Raw genomic sequence first — 25,497 nt, forward strand, 5'->3', positions numbered from 1 at the left:
TATTCTGTTTTCTGGAATTTGTTCCCTCAGACATGAACCCCAGGATATCGGTGCAGAAATGCGAAATGGCGTACCTGACTTCAAAGAGATAAAATGTATAGTACAAGATGCTGCTGCTAATATGCGAATGAAAAGGGCCAAAAACCTCTTTGGTACTGTGACCGTGCCCCTCGAGGTAATTGGTAATAAATCAATATTTGCTCTTTTTAGCTGTACAGAAAAGTAAACAATAAGGAATATTATTTTATGATTTTTTTACACATTCATATCTTTCTGATAAAATATTGTTATTATACTAGTTTGACTGTCTTTAAGTGTATCATGTATCTCTTCTGCTGGCTAGGATGTTAAAGACCAGGTTACTGAAAGCTGGCACAATATAGTCAAGACCAAGGAAGAAGAACTGAGTCAAAGTGCACCAAGGGAAAGTTTCAAGTCGACCAAGAAAAGAGGGAGTCTTCGCATTGGTCTCAGAGTATCTGCAGTGGCGCAAGTAAGATAAAAGAGTTTGTAATCCATGAGTGAAATGTGCTAGGAAAAATTTAGATAGGAATGAAATACTTTATAGTGTGTAATGGATGCTTTATTGTTACATCATCATAATTATTTGATGTGGATAATTATGTAGCTATTGAAATATCAGTGATATAATGATGCTATTTACTGTCATTCATAACTTTTTCCAGCATTTGTTGTAATGCATTGTGGATGAAATGAATTGTCACATAATTGTTGTAAGTCAAACATTGTTCATGAAATTAATTGAAAATGAATGTTCAACAAGAAATCATTACAAACTTTCTTGTATATGTAATTATCTTGTAGGTTAGTTGATTATAAACTAAACAAACTGAATGCTGTTTTAACCCATTGTGGACCACATACTTTCCTTGGATATACAAAAAATTATACTTTGTTTTTTCAATTTAAAATATGTTGACCTAACTAAAGTCCCACATAATAATTCCATTACTAACCTGACTAAAGTCCCAGATAATTTTTTGGTTCAAATATTTAAAACTAGGCAATTTTGCATTCATAATGTTTTTTTGTAAATTATTATTTTATGTTGATTATGGTAAAGTAAAATTTGTCATCATTTTCATGAAATCAACAAAAATAGGAATGTATCTACAAGGTTCACATGCGTATTTTATCCAACTGCTGTCTGAATATGGTTACCACTTGCTCCACAAGTCAGCTTCTAGTCGGTGTTCTATGAGAGAAGAAGACAAGACTAATTTATCATATTTGATACTAAGAGTTCTAAATTTACTCTGTCCCATTGAAAGCAGTGACAACTTGTTTGGAAAATGTGTCATGTTGGACTATACATATGCATAGTAAATTTAAGCTACATTTATGATACCCTTTACATTGTGTTTGCTGCAAATTTTGCCCTGTGATTGATATTGAAGTTCAAAAGTTGTAAATAAGGTGTTGTGTGTCCATAAAACCTTTATATAAAATGAAGTAAAAATGACAAATGTAGCATTTTTCATTTGATATAATGTTCATTGCCATAGTTTTATGGCAGGAAATACAATAAAGTGTGTTAAATGATTTGTTTGATAAGTGTCACATGATTCTGTTAATGCATAGATAAAACATATCCACAGTTACACCACCTTGGACCTCATTGGTATGATGCTCTCCTACACAAACTAATGTACCAGCACCTTGGATACCTCGATAGCCTGGATGGCTTTGGTAGAACAAGTATTCGTCGCAGTAGACAGAGGAAAGGCATCCGCTGTAGCAATCGAAGCTCCAAAAGTAACAGCACAATGAGTTCAAGCAGCAGTGAAAGTAGTGGATCAGGAAGCAGTATAGAGAATGAGGTAAGGTTAAACTATGTGAGTAAATTAACTTTAGAAAAAGGAAAGAAAAGCTTTCGGTATGAAATTCTGTGAATGAAGGATGCTGTTTTGGTTTTCATATACTATATGATGTTCTGCAGATGGGATTAAATGAAGGTAGTGAATGATGAGAGGTGTTGTTATACGTATGAAGCCATAGGAAGTCAGAAGGATGTATTCCTAAAACATCTTAGTCACAGATTAAAACAGAAGTGTTTTCAGTTAAATTGATTTACAAGAAGCAATGACTTACTAATGTTAACTTCAGCATGAAGAGAAAACATAATTGTAGCTTGATTTTGTACTTGAGGATAAAAAACTGGAAGACAAATTAGTTACAAACTTTGGAATATATTTTAGTGCTGATTTTAGAATTTAGGATAGAAAATGTAGGACAAGTCAGGACAAACTTTATGATGGAATTGCTACATGATTCTGATAATCAGATAAAACTTATAGTTTGAAATTCCTCACTTATCTTTTTTTCTATATCATTTTACAACTCTTCTTAATGCTTTTAAGATTATTTTGATTTTCAGCCTAGTTCATCTGTATCAATGATTTGCAGGTCCTGTGGCCATCTGTGAGCCCCTGGCCTGGTACACTGAGTAATGCCAGTCTTTCAATATTAAAGCAGTATGCTACAATGCTCAACATCCCTCCACAGTCAGTCATTCTCTCATGGTGGAAAGTAACTTCAAGACTAAGTATTGTGGACCAGTCTTTTCTTTTACAACTTTTGGCCATTCTGCAAAGACATATTGCAGAGGGAAATTACTCAGATGAAGAAATGCAGGTAACTGATAACTCGCATTTATCTATTCTGATATCTATTCATATTCATAGACTGGAAAGGCAAATTTAATTTTTTTGCACTAAAGATTGTAATCATTCAAGTGCCTTCTTTATAGGTATCATTTGGGGGGCATTCCTTCACTGGGGCCCTGGGTAGTGGTGAAATATTGCCCCTCCTTTTAGCTACACCACTGAGAGGGGCATAAATATGAGAAGATTTCACTGGACATGATATATATTTCATACTCTTATAATTTTTCATGAATTGATTGAATATCAGCTGCTTCACTTATTTTTCGATTGCATATCTTGCTCCTTTCATTTTTGCATTGTCTTAATTAAAGAATAAACAAAGTAGAAAATTAGATCAATGAAAGATGTATTTAAGTTTTAACAACTAAGGTGAAAAGATATATGAAATTTGTGAATATGTGAATATTTTAATGAAGTTTTGAATTATTTAACAAAAAAAAAGTTGAATATAGGCTAAGCTATTTTCATCTGATTTATTCTGTTTCATGGCATGCCCTTTTGTACATGTTACAGTATTAGGAAACTAGATTTATTTTTTATTTTGGTTATTTATTTATTTATTTATTTATTTATTTATTTATTTATTTATTATTATTATTTTTTTTTACCTTTTTCACCTTTTTCTAATTGTCTCCCAAATGATAGGAAGTACGAAGCACGTTGCGAATCTGGGCTTCCCTTCAGGAGGAAAAGCTGGTATATCTTAACAACAATTATCCTGCAACGTCTAGAGTTATATCTTATCAGCAGCTCACCCACACTCTTCGGTTAGTTACATTCAGTTTAGAAGTATTTTACTGAGCGGTGTGTGATTATTACTTTCATTTGAAAGGTAATTGATCTTGTTTGGAATATGATTATTTCTTGATGTATGTATAATGAGAATAATGCAGTGTGTATACTTTAAGAACTATGTATATCTATATCTATATCTATATCTATATACAAGTATACATGAATAAATACATACATGCATGCATACATGCATGCATATAAGCATATGTATATACATACAGACAAGCATGCATGCATACATACAAACAAGGATACCTACATACAGATATACCTAAATACATGTATAGGAGCATATATAAGCATTTTTATATATGAACAAGTGTGTGTATATATTTATTTATTTAATTATTTTATTTATTTATTTATTTTTATTTATTTATTTATTTATTTATTTATTTATTTATTTATTTATTTATTTGTTTGTTTGTTTGTTTGTTTGTTTATTTTATTTATTTTTATTTATTTATTTGTTTGTTTGTTTGTTTGTTTGTTTATTAATTAATTAATTAATTAATTAATTAATTAATTAATTAATTAATTAATTATGCCTTTTTTGCAGAGGCCTGAAAGCAGTAGATTCCAAACCAGAAACAAGATCTCTCCAAATATTTCCACAAGACATGTCTGTAGTAGAACTAGTGTCCAATGCTTTGACGACTTTTACAAAGAACTGGTAAGTTAGTTAGTTAGTTAGTTAGTTATTTTTTTTAACAGAAAACGTGAAAGTACATAAACTATTCTTCCTATCAGAAAAAGACTAGTTTATTTGTTGTGCTTTGAACTGTTTTCACCCATCTTAGCTTTATTCAATTCTTAACCCAATGTATGCATATGTCATGCCCACTGTGAGTTTAGTTTATCAACTCATTGGATCCTGAAGCTTCACTGCCATCATGTGGCCCAAAGTACGGTCATTAGGCCTCGGTGAGTGCACACTTTGCTGGTCGTATGGCTTGTATGAGCAAACGGACACTTGTGTGCGATGATAAGACTCTATGCCTCCTCTTTGCAATGTTATTTTGTCTTTTTTGACAGAAGCATTTGTAACTTTTTTGCCATTTGACATTGTCTATGTTTGTCATTTGATTTCCTTCATTCATTAGTAATAGACTGTTCCATGCACACACTTCATCTCATCTCTCTAGGTAGTCTGTAGCTGCAACGATAATAATAATGAGTAACATTTTGTTATTTTTGTCATTGTAAAGTTTTTTTTTTATGATATTCAATTTTCTGTAACAAAACCTGTGCTAATGGTCAAGGTGGACAGGAATAGGATGCTGAAAATGGAAATTGTGTCCTCCCTGGTGCCAGTGTGAGAGAATATTGACCTCTATGCTTATCAAGATATGTGCTATTAATTTTATCATTATCCTCTATGGTTTCAACTAATATGAAATTTTTCAATTCCTCATTTTTATCTTGGGTGACCTCTCCATTGAGTGGGTCCATTCTCTATTATAGTAAAGTGACACATTCTATATTCATTATTGAACAAAAATAATGCAAAAACCACTCCCAAAATGGCAAATGAGTCTAATCACTCTTCAAGAGTCTCTCCTGTCACCCTGGCCTTCAGTTGAAATGCTTACAGTGGCATGTTCAGGTCACCTTGGCCACAGCCAAAATTTTCCATGACAGTATGTTCATGTCAACTGTCTTTCAAGCTAAATTTTTTGTGACGTGATGGTCATGTCATCTGGATCTGATGGGTTAATTGTATTTACACGTAAACAGGTCCACAAGTGTTTGGTCACCAATGAGTCAAATCCTAATTCAACTTGTCTCACATGTTTACCTTTTTCTTTGATTTTTGGAAATACTTTATTATATTTTATTTTGTTGATTGCACTAATAGTGTCAGTAATATTAATAACAACACTAATATTAAAAGGATAAAAAAAGAGATCCTGAAAACTCAAGGAAAGATAAAACAGTTGTGGTGACATCTACGTGTAGTTATATTTCAAAAATGATACTCAGTGGACATTACATTTTCCTGGTGGTATTAGGTTAATGATGAAGGATGCAACATGAGAAAAATGTATTATACATGTAAATTACAGTTTGTACTTTTTCATGATTATATCATCACTTATTTACTTTGGTTATTTTCAGCTGTAATGAAAAATTATGAAACTACAGCTTCACACTGTATGCTTAGAACTTGATTTCCTTCATTTAAAGGTGGGAAAATGCTATTAGAAATCGTGGTCGGAACTCTCCAGATGCTAGTGAAGAACAGCAGTTGGTTGCTGCAGTTGCTGTTTCGCAGGAAATCATTTCTTTCTTAAGAGATGTTTGCGATTTCTATCAAGATGTATTCATCAGGTAAATTATTATTTTTCATGTGTCAAATTTCTTAAGCTTGTAAATTAAACCTGATCTTTGTTTTTAGAGGCTTTTGAAGATTTCTCATTTTTTTATTGTAATGTTATTATTCTTTACTTTACAGAGAATCTCAAGTGTCCTTCCTCAGACTTACCTACGCTCTCCTCACCTATGAGCTGTCTGCTCGTGTAAGGCCCTTGATGATAAAGCTGTACAAGCCCAAAGGAGACAGCCAGTTTAGCTGTGATGCAAATGAAATAAATGACACAGCAGAAACCAATTCTTCCACAGCTTTACAGGTTTCAAATCCTGTTTGGCAACTGTACAAGAGGCTGGAGATCATTGTGGAGTAAGATTTTGACTTTTTGATGTAAATAGTAGCATAGTCAACTTGGAGATTTTTGTATATATGTATATTTTTTGCCATTATTTGATCATGTTGAAAGGTAAATGACAATTATGTTTTCATTAGTAGGATTGTGAATGGACACCAGATTTCAGAATCCATTATTGTGTCCTGTTTTCATAAATGCTACATTTCTTAGAAAAGAGAGAGAAAAAAAATGGAAATAAGATAAAGAATGTATTGGCAAATCAGTGCTTTGTGGCATTGCTGCCACATTGATGGAGTCTTACATTTTGAAGCCATTTTGCAGTGGATAGGAAAACTTTACATGAAAAGAGGAAGTCATCTCCTCTTTTGTAACCAGTACACTGACTATGGAGATTCCCTTACATCTCAACCTTGGCTTCCTTTCTCTTTCTCAGAATTGGTGAGAACCTTCCTGAAGAGGTTCAATTACAGTCAGATTTACATGGGTACCACCAGTGGTTTGTTGGTGGTGTGATCAGGTGGCAGGAACATGTCTTTCGGGAGTCCAGGAGCATGATAGCGAAAGAAGTACAAAAGGATGAGTTCCAGTCAAATGCGAAAAGCTATGGATCAGCATCCATCAGCTCCTCAGCTATGGAGTTGACATATGTGTTTCGTATTGTGAGTAAAAGGGTCTTACTTTTGTTTGCAAGAGCATTGATTTATTTAAATTGTATTGATATGCATGTAAAACCTGTAATTACGCATAGATTCTTCATCTTCCTTTATCTACTTCCCTTCTTGCTCATTTGCTTTCCCTCAGGGTGTGGGGGGGTGATAATTTAGGGGTCAAATGAAGTTAGCTAGTGTATTGTATAGATACAAGAAAGAGGAACCTACTAAACGACTATTAAATCCCAGCTCTGGTTATTTACTGGGCAATGCCCATGAGAACCGCCAACATGCCGGGAGGTACACTGCTAATATGCGCCCGGGTACACCTGTGTGGACTTTAGCTAGTTGCAATCTTGCATAGGGCATTTGATAATGACATTGCACATAGATATGAGTTCGTGAATGTTCAAAGAACACTTTTATGCCAATATCAGGAAAAAATTGTATCACAATGATTTATGTCAAAATATTTTGTGAAATCTATCTATAAAAAAATGCAAGCTTTGTGTACTTTTACACATGAAATATATCTTCCATCGGGACTTCCTGGTAATGTGTTGTAGCTTACGAAGGAATCTGTATGTATGCCAAGTATGAAACACTAATGTTTGAAAATAGCCATATAAATAATGATTAAAATATTTCAGTTTGACTTTGCCCGAGCGTTGGTATTTTCCAGCATTGGTAAACTTGATTTGTTTTGAAATTGGTCATTTCTTCTATAAAGAGCACTTCAATATGAAGGCCACCTGATAGTTGGATCTTTGAACTTTGGAGATATAAGGGAGATACCGATTATTTCATGTTGAAGATGATAGTACACAGTAATACCTGCTCTGAAATAAAAACTGTATGGAATTTTGAACTTGTTTTTATGCACAGTCTTCATCTAGAGTTGAAACAGCTATCCCATCCTTTTTGTGTGTTTTCGTTAAAAAATATATTACGTGTAGAAGTTACCATAGGTCTTAGGTACCATAAATACGCAAATATCCAACCACACCAAGGTTTCTGATGATTTTATGCCCTTCTTAGCAAAGATAATAAGTGCAAATGACTAATCACCAACTCTATACTAGTTTCCTGTTGTAAACTGTTACTTTTGAAAATTGTCAAAACGATTTGATAGGGATAACTAATATATTTTATTCCTTTACATGAAAAGTTAATATAAGCCTACTAAATGAGGATGATTAACATGGTTAACCTTATGCATGTGTTTACATACATATGATCCTCCTTGAAAATTATAACCACCCAATGACCGTCTTCCCCTTCCCCCACCGCCCTGAGTGGAGCATGGGAAAAAATCAACTTCTCTGATAAGTCTTGAATTCCAAGGACTTCATACATATGCTTTTAAAGTTCTCAAAATTGAATCGCCATGTTGTATTCATGTTAGGACTTTATAACTAGAATGATTTTGTGCTGATATTGCCATCCACAGTTTTCCATTTCTTCAAAATCAAATGTTCAAAAAGAGAAAAAGTCTGATTTAGATTAGTTGTCTATGATTTATTGCATTTATTAAACTTTTCATACAGAAATATCTACTTTAATATTGGAAAAAAAAGAAAAAAAGACATACCTTTACAGAAAATAGTCCTTATTGAAAATGTTAATTCTGATTGACTTAGTAATCATTGCATTGCAAAGTACAGTATATAAGCTTATTTTGATATGTAACATCATTAAATTTAGTGAAAAATAACAGTGATAACGAACTTTGGCAATTGTCTAAAATTCCCAATTTTTTTTTCTACAAATTTCTTTTACACAGACTTTGGTACATATTAGTGGTCATAATTTTTGTGCGATTCAAACGTTGGTTTGTTGCTTTTGCTTGCGCATCGGAATCCTAAAGCCATTTAGATAGCCGATTTTTGAATTTTGGAATAAAAAATATATACAATTATGTAAAACAAAAAAAATACCAAAAAGTGGTCTCTGTGACAATCAATCCTTCCCCCCAAAAAAGGAAATAAAAAAAATGGCTTTCTGAGGGATGTTCCCCTTAAGATTCTTATCCTTTTTTTTTTTCTTTTTTTTTTTTTACTTTTTCTCATCCTAACTGATGTTTTCTCTTCTCTCTTTTTCTTCCTATTTCTTTTTCATCTTTGTAATATTAGGTATTCTTTGAAATAAAATATTATCGAAAATTCCTGTGTGCAAAACTTTTGGGTTTGGAAAAGGGTCTACAGAAATATTGGTAACTTCATGCACTAGACACCAGTTATTGAATTTCTTGTTTAATACTTAATTTTACCTGTTATTTTTGTATCTTGTATTATCTTCTATTATCAGTTATTCATATATCCAGTATAGTGTGTTCTATTATCAGTTGCTTGTATCCATTAGCATGTTCATGACTATTATCAGGCATCCATGTAACTAACTGAATGATATATGGCAATATCTACAGGTGACAACATACTGGCAGAAGCTAGCTTGGCCAGATGAAGCCGAGGGGAATGGTATAGCAAAACAGCTTATGCAACAGTGCTGTTCTTTAGGGTTGCTCTACACAAAATTGGTCATCTCAAAGCTGGAAGTAATTCTCCAAGAAAAGACAGACCCCAAAGTTTTGCTGCTTTCAGCTGAGGTGAGTCTTGTGGTGAGAAATAAGATGGAAAGTGACTGACTTTGATGAAGATTGAATATGCGGGAGACTTGGCATCACCAAAAGGGTTAAGGATTGTTTATATAAAAAACAAAGCCAAGTTGTTGGAGAAGTGTTTTAGAATATAGTAGGTTAGTTTAGTTTACTGGAATATGATTGAACCCTTGCACGGCCAAGTAGAAATAGTCGCAATAAAAGTCATAGGAATAGATGTTCATTGTTAATATAAATTGTTTCTTTAACTGATGGCCAGATGTGTGAGTAAAGTATGACTGTTCATATTAAAGAACTTTTTGGCAAGAGGAGTGGTATTAAAGTCTGTTCAACTAAGCAAGCATGTTGAAGTTTGAATGCTATGTAAACTGCAGTTCTTTGTTCATGCCCTGCTGCCCATCAGCAAAAATATCAAATTTTCAGCGTCTCAAACCTCATTTAAAAAAAAATGTTCATAGAACTTGAATTTCCACAATAGAACATGCATGTCTCTTGCTAGTGTGTTATGAATAGGTTACAACAATGCCCAGTGCCACTTGTATGATTGCCTCAGGCAAACAAGGGAGTGTGAAACCTGAAGGAGAATAGAGGTGTATGTTGGGGGTTTTACTTGCCATACATTACAATAAATCTTATTTTATCTTTTCTAAATTCATTCCTTTATGAAGTGATGGTATGAGTAGCTCAGTTAGATAAAGTGACTAAAGGGCACAGGGGAATAGGGAAGGTTTCAGGAGGTGTAACTGGATGAAGGTTGCCAAGCAGTACCAAAATTTCTAATACTCCCTACCTCCCATTAATTCATGTTTATTATACTTTGTCAGCAGCAAAACTGTGTTCAATAAGTACTAATGTATGACAGTTTTTTTGTATCCTTGGAATGCACTTAATATACAGTATTTTAAAATCCATCTATGTTAAATACATTCCACATATTGCAGACATGCAGAGCTCTAAACAACATTGAGTATGTGTGTGAAGAGATTCAAGAGCTCCCTGGACACTTTGGCCTTGCAATAGAAAACGAGAAGTATCCTGTCATCACCAACACAACATTAAAGATGGAAACATCTATTAAGAAATTCATAGATACTGTTATTAAGAAGGTGAGTTTTCAAATTTTGTGAAATTTGTCTTTCTTTTGTAGCAATATCTTTTTTTGTGATATACCACAAACTTGGCCTGAAGTTTATCATTATTTTTAAGTCTGAGATACTAATTTCCTATTGGATGATATTTATGTGTCATCATGATAATAATAATATTAATCTTTTAAGATGGTTTAACCAAATTTTTGAAAAAAGTCAATTGATACTTTGCAGAAAAATGCATCATGCTTTGATTTATCATTCCAGTTGCGGCAGACCCTGAACCAAGCAGTTATGGAGTCATGTGAAATGGTTAATGAAACACCTTTACTGAAGAAAGTTTTGGATCAGTACCTGTCTCTTCTTGATAACTGTTTAACCCGGCCAAATTTCGAGAGATTTTTGCGCAAGATCTGGAATGTTCTTGTTGCCATCTTTGTTAGCCTTGTTGAAAGCAACTGTGATGTAAGTGATACATCTAAAAATTGCAGTTGAAAAGTGACATTTTATCCTCTGTACTGAAACTATAGAGTGATTCACGGACATATTAATAAAATGAGAGTAAGATAACATACAAACAGGACTAATATCATTCTTCACTACTTTTTTGTAGTATTTTAAAATTACTGTAACAAGCAGCATTGACAAATAGTTGAACAGAGAAAGGAAAGCATTCTTCATTATAAGGCAGTATGAAACTGATGTTAGAAAACATCTTTTTCCCCCACAGAAGAAAAATGCAGAGTTCTTCAGCGGTGTCTTCACCATCCTTGAGCGCACATGGCATTTCTTCACCCACTCTCCAACCAATTCCAAAGGACTTGATCCACAGCTGGCACACACGATGGGTAAGTAGAACAGATGCTGTTTATTACCTAGAGTAAATATCCAATTTACTTTGAGTGCTTCATTGATGTTCTATATTTATGGGATTTATTGGGCAATTTCTGTCTCTGTGTCTCAATTTCTGAGTCTCTCTTTGTCTCTTTTTCCTGTGTCTGCCTCCCTGAAGCACTCTTTGAGTCTGTCTCTCTCCGTCCCTCTGTTTTTGTCCTTTTCCCTCTCTTTCCCCCCCTCTTTTCCTGCACATCTGGATGCCTGTAAGACCTGATCAATTTTTGCTTTCAGAATACCAGAACTTGTTGGATACCCTGGGCAACTTGAAGATGCCGACAGAATCTCTCGTTGCTAAGTACTACAGAGAAAGGTTTGAAGAGCAGAGTCAACCTGGAGCTAGTCTGACTGCTCGACTTGTAGTTTTGGTGAGGGAGAGGACAGACTTTAAAAGTTTTTATGTTGGGTTTACTTTTAAAGCAATCAATTTAATTTGATTCTGATATCCGTTTAAGAATAAACCTTGATGTGAGGATTTTTTTTTTCTTTCAGTATTTAGTTTTAATTTCAATGTAAAGTTTTGATGTTGAGGTTTGTTTTTGATAGCTAGGCCATGGATGAAGGTTTCCAATAGAAATAGTCAATTGGTGAACTTAACAATGTAATCTGTATTAAACAAACAAATTACTAAAAGAATAAACAGAATCATGGCAGGAATGAAAAAAAAGATAGAACCAATTGACTATCTATTCTCTCTTTGATTGATGTAAATGTGCTGATGTCAGTATATCCTGCATTTTGCTGCAGGTTTTGATACGTGGTCAAAGTATATTTATTACTTCATTGGATACATTTATATACTCGAATTGTATATATCCTTTTCTTTCTTCTTTTTCAATGCCTTTTTCTTCTTTTCCAGGCATACTTCACCACAACTGGTAACCTGACAGTTGAAGTCATCATGGCTAATGATATAGTGAAACCTAAAAACTATCATGAACCTACACCTGTCCTCCCTCTCATGTCCTCAGGAAAGTCACCAGATACATATGTTCAGGTGAAACTTGTGCCTGGTGAATGGTTCCCGAATGTCAGGAATCAAAAAACCAAGATACAGAAGAAGAGTGAAGCACCAGTATATAAGGAATCATTTGAATTGTAATTGACCTGATTAGCTTTAGTGTGCATTTACTAGATTTAAAAGTTATCTAGATATAATGTGTCATAAGGAGTTTTAAAAAGGATGGTTTTATATGAGTGTATTTGAAACAGTCTGAATTTATGTGATTCTTTGCCATGTTTTCTCTATATTATGTCTGCTTTATACTTTTTTTGTGCTAGAAAATAGATGATTGTGTTTCAATATTGTTATATCATCCATAATCTACATTTCAATAAATGAATACAAAGAAATATATATTTCAGATAATACTGTAAAAAAAAGGTAAAAAATACCTTTGTTACAAAATCCTTGGTTCAGTGCCTTCCTCTATAAGCTTGCTATACAATCAGCATAGGTTAGATAATACTCAAACTAGACTATGTTGCACTTACTGACCAATGCATTTTATTGCCTCCACAGCCTCATCAGCCACACTGACACCGGAACAAAGTCAGGCGGCCACCTCCTCTTTGTGCTGAAGATGTCACATCGTGTCCAAGCTGATTGTATACTAGGGGAAGCTGTTTTGCCACTTGAAGAGCTGCCCTGTGTGGAGCCATCAGCCATGAGAAGTGTCACTACCAAGTACTTAACTGTGAATCTAGCTAGAGAAGATAATGGTAAGAGTGCAAGTTTACTGTTGTTATTATTGCTCTATTATCAGAATATTGGATTCTTTCTTTGCAATGAAATTATGAAATAGTATTAAAGATCTCCCTATAAACAATTTGCATTTTGTTCATAATATGCAATGAAAATTACAACTGAAATTATTGATACATTTTTATGCATATTTTGGGGATGAGTACATAGCATTTAAAAATGGTTTCGATAATGAAATTTAAAATTACAAATTCCTTTCCTATGTTCCTCAGTTGCTTTTGACATTTTTAATTTATTATCCAAAAGTATTTTATTTTTATTCTTAGAATACACCGCTTTAAAGGCATTGCAGTACAGAATCTGGGATAAGAAAGCAGTGTCGTTTCTCAAAGAGGGAAAGAAGAAGAGGAAAATCAAGTTGCAGCTGGACTTGTAATAAAGTGGGTGAATAGAACTACTTGTTTATTAGTTGACTACTTTATTTATTAATTGAGTTTTTTTTATGGTTTTGTTGTGGAAGTAAACCTCTCTGTGTATTGGAAAGTCTTCTTAAACTAGTCAGCAAGTAATCACTATTAAAGTAATCGGCAAACAGAAATCTCCACATTATCTTCTTCAAAAATATCTAAGAGGTAATTACAGGGGGCAGTATAATGCAAGTGTACTTTCTGAGATTTATGTACAAAAATAGGTACTTTTACAATTGGGTAAATACGATTTAACAAAAAAGCATAGATACATACCTCTAAATGAGTGCTTATCGGCTTATATTGAAATTTAGGTAATTGTGTTTATTTTTATGCAGGTGATTGATGAACCCTTGGCTTTTTCAGGCTGATGCACAATATACCTTGGGATCAGGATTTCAGTTGGAGCAATATATGATGGACCTCATGGTATCCATACATATTCATGATAAACGGGTTGATAGGGATTTTGCTTGTGTAGGAAATATTTTGATCTGTGGTTGTTTGATAAAAATTCATTCTTCCATTCCTCAAAATGTTAAATAGCAGTTAACTTAATCACTCATCAATACATATTCCAGTTGTACTGTGATGCCAGTTGTAGTTATAGTGGTGCTGTAACTAACTTACATATTCAGGTATACTAAGTGCTTGGTTAAAAAAGTATATTATAGTATTTTGATAATAAATCCTGTGAAAAGTGCTACATTTTTTCCCAGCAAGTTAAAAAAGTTATAATGTAATCTTGTAATGTAATGTAGTGTGTACTTTTTATGAGGAAAGAGGTACGAGTTGATGTTTCATGCTGTCAAGGGTTATCATTCTTCACAGTACTTTACCAAAGAATGTTATTGACTTTGCCACATCAAATGTGACTTATGTTAATAGGTTGTCCAGCTTGTAAAGCATCTTTTTGTGATATTATATTAAGTTCCAAACAGTAAGAAAATACATTGATAAATTGGATTTTTGAAACATGGCTGAGCAAAGTGATAAATAGGTATTTGTTTCACCAAAATGCTTACTGAAAAGTAGGGAAAAGGGACTTTTATTACTTGCCCTGTTGTGCATTCTATAATGGGGGGACAATATTGCTATATATTGCTCTTATAGCTACATTTTGTAACATTTCTAATACTTGTAATATTGAATTATTTGTGATTTATAAACAATGCAATACACACCAAACAGAATGATAAACCTTACTTAGGTAAAAGATTTAATGATTAAAAAAATAAATGACTATCTTGTTAAAAAGAACTTTTATAACAATTTTGTAAGTTCTACATTAAATGATGTAGCAAAACTGGTGCTACTTAGTCATCATTTCTGCCAATTAGAAACTGTTGTGCAACACTTTGTTTTGACCCTGGCTCCATTTCCAGAAACAAATTCACCACACAAATGGGTGTGTAGAGAGCTACTAGTTTTGTTTTAGAAATGGAAAGGAATGGCAAGTGTACATTTGATGCTGCAGTATGTCAATGATAGTGTACTGTATGAACTTTTATATCAGAAGATATATTAGTTCTTTAGATTATTTTTCATATAATGACATATAAGAAATACATTTTAAGGGTATGAATAGAGATTTTAAAGATTATTTATGCTTTAACTTTGTGCATCATCAGGCCACCAAAAATGTCATATGATGCATTTGAGTATTTTTATTCTTTATAATGTGATATCACATAATCAAAGACTGATTCAACAATAAAATGAGACTTGCCAACTTCAGTATTGTTCTCAAGAATAAGAGTCAAATTTTTAGCAACAGTACAGCAACAGCACTTGTAGTGTGGCTGTTGCGACAGACTTTTCAGTGTTGTGAATGAAGACCAGGAACACCTAAAAGTGTCTTTACAACAGTTTTTGGGTGATGGAAATGAGGCTTCATGTTTCGCACGTTCCATTCCACACCATTATCAGTTCACCATGGTACCTCAGAATTCATAATCATACATACTTGATAAGCCAATTTGTGGATAAATCATCATGAAGGCTGTATATACACTTAGTGTTAGAGTGATATAATATATGAATAACATATGTGATAGTATTTTTTCAGTTAATTCAATAAATAGTAGTTAGATAATGTAATGGGGTTGTTTCTGTATATAATATTAAATGAGGATTAGATATAAACTGTATCTCTATGTAACAAGTAATGTGATATGTTACTGTGCAGTTTGGATGTATATATTATGTATATACACTACTATGTCACATAATCTGTATTATATGGTTATTAAGCTTTAATTCACATATGGATTTAAATTGATATTTGAAATAGTTATTTTGGGAATTACTGAAGTAAAAGATGTATTATATTTTTTATTATTATTTAACATTGAAATCACAAAACAAAATAGCATATATCTGCTGTAGGGAGTTCAGAGCTACATATCAAAATTACTGAGCATGTATCTTGTCTTGAATAATTGTTTTCTGGAACTTAAATTTTTTTGTAGTGTATTTCTCTCATGAGGATTGCAGTCCTTATGATGAAAAAAAGAAGGGTAAGTTTATACAAGATTTTACATTATAGATGATTCCAATTTTAGAATATTTACAAAATTGTGATCAGTGGAGGAAAATGTTTTGGTAAATATGGATATTATTGTTCATTTTTTTTTTTATAGTTTTGAGAATATGCTGAATATTTATATGACTATTATTTGCTAAATCTTCAGGTTTGTGTGCTGCACATATTATAATGTGATGAAATGATAATTTTTATTTTTTTTTTGCATTTATTTTCCAGTTATTGTTTATTTCATCAATACACATGAATGTAAAAGGAGCTATGAAAAGGGTAATAACATTTGTTAGCAAATATTTCTATAATGTACAGACATTTGTACTGTTGATTCTTACTATTCAAAGCAATATCACTTAGCCTTCAAGGTAAATATGATTAATATAATAATATTATATATGTATAGATAATAGATAAACTGTATTGGTTTTGATTATTGCAAGTCCATAAAAAAAATGGAGCAGATAAACTGAAATTAAACACAAATACTGTCACATGTACACACAATTAAAATGAAAACGTGGCTACAATAGAAACCTTTGTATTGTGGTAGTGTTTCCATTTTAATGAATTTACTGCTTGAACAATGAAGTGAGAACCCTTAGTTCATGTTACGAAGAAAATTTATAGTGGTATTTGATTGGTAAAGCTAATGTGTAATTTAAATTGTTTATAGATATTTTCTTTATTTTTGCTTATGTAATAATACATATCAGAAACAGGACAAAAAAATCTCATTTGTAGCAAATCCTATTTTGACCAAATAGAAATAATTTTAGAAATGAAATAGTGCTATATGACCTTAGATGTCTAGCACATTTACTTCGCTTTTAACCATTAACCATTTAGAAATGAAATAATGCTAACTTTGGATTTCTTTTTTTTGAAAATAATTGTTTTTACTATTTTCAATTGTTTTTACTTAGTAGACCAGTGGTTCTTATACTTTTTGTACTTTATAATACAGGAATTGATGGAATATTGTGTATAAAGTAAATAATACTCTAAATAATCTGTATATTATTGTCATGAAAAAAAACAAAAACTGGGCATTGATTGCAAAATCTTTATTTGGCAAATATAGTATTCACAATAACCAAACAATGAATATTATTATATTCATATATTATACATGCTAATCAGCTTGTATATTTTGCTTCCATAACTGAGAGCCTTTCTACAATGTGAAAATGGTCTATGGTACAATGTGCCTTCATATAAGAGATGCCAGCAAATGTAACAAAATTTGGCTAATGAAGCTACAGTAGAACTTTGTAACAGTGTGATATGGCAGGCAGCAGTCTTTTGCCGCAAAGGATGTAGCATCTGCTCTTTATACTCATGTCCCTAAAAACAGCAAATAAGATCCTAGTTAATCATAACAATCTGGCTACTGTTTCGTACAGGCATTCTTCTTGGACTTTGGGGGGGGGGAAAAAATAATTTAATAGTTAAAACAAAATAAACATTAATTGTCCACAACCCAGGCACCTTCAGTTGAAACCTTTAGCTTTGCTGATTAATAACTTGTATAACAACTTATCGCTATATTTTTTACTCTTTCATGTGCCATGAGCAAAATTTGGAAGCAGTTTTCTTTCTTTTTTTCACAGTTGACAAAACTTCACTGAAAGCATGTTATGTAATACTAAAATGAATAACAATATAACAGGATAACAACAATAGCTAGGCAACTAAATTAACAATTTTCTCTACAATATTTTAAAGCAACTAAACCTTCCGTAGTATTATTCTGAAAATATATTAATAATATACGGACCAGATCATAAATGAATATGCCATGAATAACCTATATTACTCAAAATATTGTCAATTTCTTTTCTCAATAATCTGTTAACCATTTCAGGTTGTAATTCTTAACTGTATCAAGAACAATCCATTTGTAAAGACCTGCTTATAAAATTTAACAACAGATGTGATTTGTAAGAGTGACCTAGTTTTGGGTACATTCCCAAGATTCTTGACCACCAGTTTACTAACTGAAAAAAATGTCCATATATACAGATATGAAAATCTCAGTAACCCACAAGGGTCGACATAATTCTTTATATCAATACATAACAATAGAAGCAAGGGGAAGGGCTGCACACATTGGAAAACAAAGTCTACCTTCTTTATACGTTGCTGTTGATTTGGTTAAGGAATGGAACAATTCAATTAAGTGAATGTGAAATAAATTTGATTTGTGTTAGAATAATATGATACATATTGATTTTCTGTTTAGAAAAGACTATTGTTTACTTCTTAAACCTGTGCTGTTTTTTTCTGAAAGATGATGTAATTCATTCAATTGTAATTCAGTTTTTGCTATGACATTACTATCAATATTCAGCACTTTATATTAAGGTATATGAAGAAGCTGTTAATTATCATTAGACCTAAAAATCTCCCAAAATAATTCAGAAAATATATTTTAGAAAATAGTGTAAACGATTATGAAACTCAAACTAAATATTTATTCTTAGATTAGGCACTTTAGATTCTGTTCAGAAGTATAATTCTTCAAACAGATATTATGCTTTTTGTATAATCTAAGATTAAAGAAAATGTGTAACTATATACAAAAGTAGCCATGATATTCAAGTGGCAATAAATTGTTCACCAAAAAATATAAATTTCTATTTAATAGATATGCTGAAAAACAGCATGTTAAAGAAGGTAAACTTTATGATGTATAATGTGAGATAATCAAATAGGAGATTGAGCCATAATCAATTAAAGCAGTAGGCCCAAATTAGCTTGCCTTGAAGGAGCATGACATAAAGCTGCCTGTCTTGGATTTTTTTTTATCTTCTTCCTTAGTGAAAAAAAAGTAATGAATATAAAAACTATCCTTGCCATTACTAACTGATCTATTTTCTTAACTTGCGCAAAAATTTCTTATGTATTTGCTAGGGTGTGCAGATTTAAGTAGTGATTTTTAAACTGCTTCTTGTAAGAACTATTAAATTTTCTATTGAATCCTTTTCCTATGTGTATAAAGCATGAAATCTAACTAATTTTTTTTTTTTAGTTTTTTTTGTAGAATCCTCACTAGTATGTATCAAAGTGGCTGTTTATAAAATCCGCTAATATATATATATATATATTTTTAAACTGTATATATAGTCTATGATTATATATAACGTACTGTGAAAAGTGTGAAAGAATACAAGAAAATGTGGTGATGAAAGATTGTGATTTTTGAGAGTAATGGACATGAAAGACAAACGTAAGCCTTAACACATTTTTGTTAAAAGGTTTTCCTCCTGTGAGTATTATAAGCTGATTGTAACTTTTTACCACCACACCACGAGAAGGATGGCTTTTTGAAATTTGATGAGAACAGGAGCAAGATCTTTAGATCTCTGATACTTTTTATTTTACATCAATAAAATTTGATTGATTGTTTTGTATATGAGAGGAAATGACGATTATATGCATATACAATTCATGAACCCAAAATGTGCATAGACACATTGTTTGACCTTATGTAAACTGCAGTATTTGTACTGTAATGGAATACTGTATCTAGCACACTATTGATAATAGCCGTATTTTAAATTTTAAATATTTTTCAATAACAGCAATGTTACTGGAGCATTAATAAGATGGATTCAAGCAACCAAGACAAATTTTTAAAACAGAAATACTCTGCAAAACATACATAAAGGGATATTACCTATAAAACATCTTAAGAAATCATTACCATAACTTAAATATGTTTCAAAATATGTGGTAAATACTGTTTGAAAATCATGAAACTACTAACCAGTAAATAGTTTTGTTAAATATCATTACATAATAATAATCCCCAACTGAATAAGGGAAATACATAGTGATAAAAAATTAATTACCATTATTTCACAGTGAATAGGACATTCAGTATCTAGAAAATGCATGGAATTTCACTGATATATGTATAGAGGTAGATTTATTCTAAGACAAATTAGTTGTTTTATTAAAGATAATTGTTGAAAATAACATTTCAGTCTAATGATCTAAATAAATAAAAACATACAAAGAAAAAATGACTCATCACTTACAACTGCTCAATCAAAAATAAATTTCAGCATGTCAATATTTAAATACATCAGTCTTGTAAAATACACACTATGAATTTATCCTGTACAATATCACAATACATATTATCATTTTGAAAAGACAAGTCTAAGAGATCTAGGAATAGTTTCAGTAAGATTTTTGACAGATGAATGTGAAAAAAAAAAAGTTGAAGTGATCCATACCACATGCAAACAGACAGATGCACAAGCACGCGCATATGCACACACACTCGCACATGCAGACGCATACATGCATATGCACTCACACGCGCACGCACCCACACGCTCACACACCCACACGCGCACGCACCCACACACGCACGCACCCACACGCGCACGCACCCACACGCGCACGCACCCACACGCGTACGCACCCACCCATCCACACACACACACACACACACACACACACACACACACACACACACACACACACACACACACACACACACACACACACACACACACACACACACACACACACACACAGGCACGCACGCACGCACACATACGCACACACACACGCATACACACGCACACGTACATGCCCACCCAAACACAGACATACATACACACCCATATACTCATTTGCATGCACACCCAAACACACACACACACATGCACATTCAAATCAGTAAAAAATGCTGATGGAACATAAAGAAAGTAAATATTACCATGTAAATGAATATAAATAAGTTAGATTTCAATCCCATACAAGTTTTACAGCTTGGTGATGTTTGCCTACTAATTATTCTCTCAACTGCATATCTATCTCACTCTTCCAAAATGTCTACCTCTGTTATTGATCCATTTATTAATGTTATCAGACAGCTGTCATTATGTAACTGCTTGTTTGTCTTCTAAATGAGTGTATCAAAAGTACCATAATTAGAATTTGCTACTATGCCAAAATAACAAAGATCTGGATTTCCTTTTCCATGTCTTCGATATGAATTAGATTAATAATATTTATTTTTCATAGGGGTTTCATGAAGGCCAAAGTATGAAAATAATCTTTAAAGAAGTGATAAAACTTCCACAAACGTCTATTCTGTTAGATGTTTGGTGAGGATCGGTGCTAGAAAATCCATGATTTGAATTGTACTGGCAGCAAAGTTTCACATGAAAGGTAGACAAGGAATAGTACCATACTCAAAAATGAACATTATTACCTTCAAGGGTTTGCTTACTGGAAATGAACAATCTTGGCAACAGGAACCCTTTAGTGTTATTATGGTATTTGATACATTATGTTTTCTATAAAATGCAATGGCCTAAAGATAAAAAAGACAAAGAAAGAATTGACTAGCAATGTATGAATATACTTCATTATCTCCACGACTACACGGACTGATTGAGATGCAATGTTCTTTCACCGTAACAAATACCAGAAATTACTAATACTGTTTCCAAGACTAGTTTTTTTTTGTGTGTGATGAAGAGATCTAAATGATGAAATGACAAAGGAAACCAAACTCATAAGATAAAATTATGAAGGTTTAGTATCCCCTGTCAAAGATCATCTACTGATTAGATGCATTAATATTAAAACTAATATGAATATTTAATTGGACTTAAGCCAGCACCAAAAGTGACAAGATGTATTTTTTTCTGATCTATATCAGACTTAACTGTAAACACCTGAATATAAATATGAAAATGTTTTTTCATAGAATATTCATGATTAAACCCATCACCTTCATTACATCTTGTCAAAGTACTAGTGAGTACAGAATCTCATTTATGTAGAGTTCATATGTATATATATGTCATTTTGACATTAATGAACACACAAGCTTATCCCCACTCCAGAAGAGGAAAAACCTGTTAATTTATGACCAATACTACTCTCCTGTTTCATTCTTTAAACTATTCAGTGACTTTAAATTATATGCTAGTCATTGATAAGCCACTATGGGAAATCTATTATGTATATTACCAAGTGAAAATAGAAGAGAAATTAAGCTCCTATCTATAGCTGATCCAGACTTATATTGACCTCTGGGTGAAGACTAAAGAGTTTGAGTGCTGTCCAAATATGTTTAGAGTGATACAGATGTCTCCAGCAAAATTCACAAGGTCAGTAAAGAAAATGAAGAGAACTGAGGGTCATGGCTTATTTAGAATCAAATCTTAATCTTACAAATTAAGCAATTATCACATAGAAAGCTCAGATACCTGATGTATGACAAGTGAAAGATTACTTTGCAAAAGAAGGTCTCAGTGCCTGAGGACCCTCTTGATTCATTGCTGCTTATTGTTCATAATCAAGTCTACTTTGTTGCAAGCAAGTAGGAAAACATGAAGTCAGAGAGAGATCTCATTCCCAATATTTTTCACGCTGACCTAGAATTCGTATACCAAAAGCTACTAAAAAAAAAAACATTAGAATGATTCATATTTCTGAAAAAAGAGGGATATATTAGGTATAACTACACAAATGTAGTAGTGAGAAAAGATGGTAAAAAATAATGGATTTTCAAGTGCCCTGAGCAAGAAGCATTGTTTTCCTTTCTTGCACCATCATGAAGATGACGACTCCTCCATCGCTATGGTGGTGATGATCTCTGGCGGCAAGCATGCAGAGCCTTCAGTGGCGTGAAGCTCAATGCTCTCTGTCACCAATACAGGAGGCTCAAGGACGGGCAGGAGTGTGTATGATGATGAAGACGGCGCTGATGAATATGATGATGGCGGCGGGTAAGAATGGTGATGGCCAAAGAGAGAGTGTCTTGGGTAATGGTATTTGGAGTGGTGGTGCTGACTGCTGTTGTGGTGATTCACATCTGATGTGTGACTTAGTATGCTTGGGGGAGGAACTTGCAAGGATGTGGCCTCCTGAGCCACAGATGCAGAAATGGTTGGTATGACAAAGTTTGACACTTCATTCTCTTCACTGATAGTGGCCGGTTCCTCTTGAATTGTATGATCCTCTTCTGAGATCATTAGTGAATCACACTCAGTTACCATTGTACAGCACTCATCATCTGGGAAAAAAGGATAAATGAAATAAGTATCTTACTGATACACAACTTATTTATTAAAAATTTAATTTACTTAATAAAGTATGTATTACTATATATGAAACAATCACATTGATACTAAAGATGCTTTTCACTCATTACTTTACTAATGAAATTTTACTGGATAAAAGGTTCTTTGGATCATATAATCAACACTAATATGTCCTAAATAAAAAATAAAGAATATATAAAAAACACCAATAATAATGATAAAATAATAAATCCCTGCAGCAAAATATTTTACCTTGATAGGTAGAATCACAGTCATCGTCGATGTATGGGGCGGCCAAATGCTCTATCTGAACGACCTGTGGCACCTGAAGCAAGTCGGGTTCTTTCACTTCCAAGGAGTGTCGGGACGGCAGCGAGCTAGAGGTCATGGTGTATATGGTGACGAGGGAAAGGTTGAGAAAAGTTAATATACATGTTTATTGCATGGGAACATTTATCTTTTATTATTATTATTATTGTCTAACCAACCCATTTGACATTTTTAATGTATACGTGTAGATGTTTTGCACTAGATGAATTTTTTGTGAATTTGGCATGCATACCAACTTTTAACAACAGAAAAACATGATGAAAAAATGTAACATAAAGGGAATACATGTTCATAGTGCTTATCTTGGACAATAACATACTGTGATGGTATGTAAAATGTATATTTGTGTTCAGTTTAATGTATATCCATATGTTACTGCATATTACAAGCCTTTTGGTGAGGATGAAATAAATATAAGAAATTGTGGTGGACACACTATTAGATACAAATGGAATTAAGGGAAATTCATACCAGCAGAGAGAAAATGGGTTGTCATTCTGCCATGCAGGTTATAAAAAAGATGGAGAATATTTTGAGAGGAAATAGGAAACAAAATAATGTCAGACAAAATAGAGATCTGGAAATGGAGAGAGGAAAAGGTGGAAAGAGGAAGAGGGGAACAGAGAGAGTGAGAAAGTGAAAGAGAGATAGAGACAGACAGGCAAATATATAAATATATAACTAGAAAGAAGGGTAACTGAGACATGTGACATTGTGGGGAAAAAGGCGAGAGACCAAAAATAAGAAGGAAATGAAAGGAGAAAGCCTGGACATTGGAAATTATATGTATATAGAAGCCAAATCTGACTATGGATTTTTCCAAAGGAGAAAACATATGAAAGAAAATAGGGAAATGAGGACAAGGCTGAGCATACAAAGTGGTAAACAAGCATTATTGGTGAATAAACATACACAGTATTTAAAGAAAGTGCAATGTGGTATAAGACTGATTAATATACATTCCAACATTTCATAGTATTATTTATATTCTATCAATGCAGAAATACTACAAAAAAGTTGTAAGAAAGGGACTTTGAAGAATATAAAGGTAAGAGTTAATATATATATAATATCAAGGAGCACTTTAACATTCCATATGGTAAAAATCTATATGGAATTACCATTAGACAACCATTATATAAATGAAGATATAAGGAACTTTGGATGATACAGGTACCAGACCACTACTAAAGATACCCATTTTATGCCAAAAGAAAATGCATTAAGCAAATTGTACCACACTTCAAATGCCCACTCCAGACATTGATCCATAAGTCAAGGGGTAACCGTAACAAAAAAAAAAAAAAAAAAAAAAAAAAAAAAAAGGGTTCTAATATTTGGTCAAAACTTACTAATTGTAAACTTTCAAGCACTTTAGTCAATATGAAATTTGAAGTACTAATACCTTAAAGTAACCCGTTTTTTCATTCTCTGAGAGACATCAGAATAACCCCTGGTCATGGGTCTCTCAAAGTGCTTGCTTGTGGGGGTATTGGGTTCTGATGCCTGCTTATCCACCAGGATCGGCTTGGGCTTGAGAACCGATGTGTAGGGCGGAGGAGCACCTGGAACCTATAGAGTGAGATGGGTGAGAGGGTCACCTACACACCTAAGAGTGAGACTTGGAGCAGGGTGGCGGGTGATAAGGGGAGGTTTGCTGGTGGGAATTTGGTGTGTGGTTTAAATGATAATTATAAATATAATAACACACTACAGGCAATCTCTCAGAAGAATAAGAAAAATTCAGAGTATGGGCATTGTGCAGGAGTGTTGACTACCTTTCCTTCTAAAACCTTGGGGAGAAAACACTAGTCAGTAAATTTGGTAAAATCTGCAGTGTGGATTCAGAAGTGTCGGGCACATCACATGCAATTTTGGGGTTTTATATCATATAAGAGAGGGAATGAATTGTGTAGCTTACAGAAAGTTGCTCCTCTCAATCATACAGAAACTTCCATTAATGGATGAAAATAACTACAG

The 25,497-nt window shown here is 32.9% G+C and overlaps 2 protein-coding genes across 8 annotated transcripts in view; one reads left to right on the plus strand and one right to left on the minus strand.

Moving 5' to 3' along the window:
* The window catches only part of LOC113815972 (protein unc-13 homolog 4B), a 50,830-nt gene extending 33,710 nt beyond the window's left edge, over positions 1-17,120 (plus strand). The window contains exons 6-23 of the mRNA XM_070144783.1: positions 31-175; positions 344-493; positions 1,620-1,841; positions 2,428-2,655; positions 3,333-3,454; positions 4,042-4,155; positions 5,670-5,813; positions 5,938-6,162; positions 6,582-6,807; positions 9,224-9,403; positions 10,357-10,521; positions 10,771-10,968; positions 11,234-11,351; positions 11,632-11,765; positions 12,257-12,495; positions 12,920-13,119; positions 13,429-13,542; positions 13,936-17,120. Of these exons, the coding sequence (XP_070000884.1) occupies positions 31-175; positions 344-493; positions 1,620-1,841; positions 2,428-2,655; positions 3,333-3,454; positions 4,042-4,155; positions 5,670-5,813; positions 5,938-6,162; positions 6,582-6,807; positions 9,224-9,403; positions 10,357-10,521; positions 10,771-10,968; positions 11,234-11,351; positions 11,632-11,765; positions 12,257-12,495; positions 12,920-13,119; positions 13,429-13,538 (2,920 nt within the window). The 3' untranslated portion in view covers positions 13,539-13,542; positions 13,936-17,120. The remainder of the gene's footprint in view (positions 1-30; positions 176-343; positions 494-1,619; positions 1,842-2,427; positions 2,656-3,332; positions 3,455-4,041; positions 4,156-5,669; positions 5,814-5,937; positions 6,163-6,581; positions 6,808-9,223; positions 9,404-10,356; positions 10,522-10,770; positions 10,969-11,233; positions 11,352-11,631; positions 11,766-12,256; positions 12,496-12,919; positions 13,120-13,428; positions 13,543-13,935) is intronic.
* A 39-nt stretch (positions 17,121-17,159) lies between these two features.
* Positions 17,160-25,497, minus strand: part of LOC113815970 (potassium voltage-gated channel subfamily KQT member 1) — a 727,087-nt gene continuing 718,749 nt past the window's right edge. For all 7 annotated transcript variants that reach the window (XM_070144788.1, XM_070144786.1, XM_070144787.1 and 4 more), the window contains 3 exons: positions 24,923-25,089; positions 23,440-23,564; positions 17,160-23,159 (listed from right to left, as the gene is read on the minus strand). In XM_070144788.1, the coding sequence (XP_070000889.1) occupies positions 22,696-23,159; positions 23,440-23,564; positions 24,923-25,089 (756 nt within the window). In that variant the 3' untranslated portion in view covers positions 17,160-22,695. The remainder of the gene's footprint in view (positions 23,160-23,439; positions 23,565-24,922; positions 25,090-25,497) is intronic.

Source organism: Penaeus vannamei, chromosome 32 (assembly GCF_042767895.1).
Source record: "Penaeus vannamei isolate JL-2024 chromosome 32, ASM4276789v1, whole genome shotgun sequence".
Lineage (NCBI taxonomy): Eukaryota > Metazoa > Arthropoda > Malacostraca > Decapoda > Penaeidae > Penaeus > Penaeus vannamei.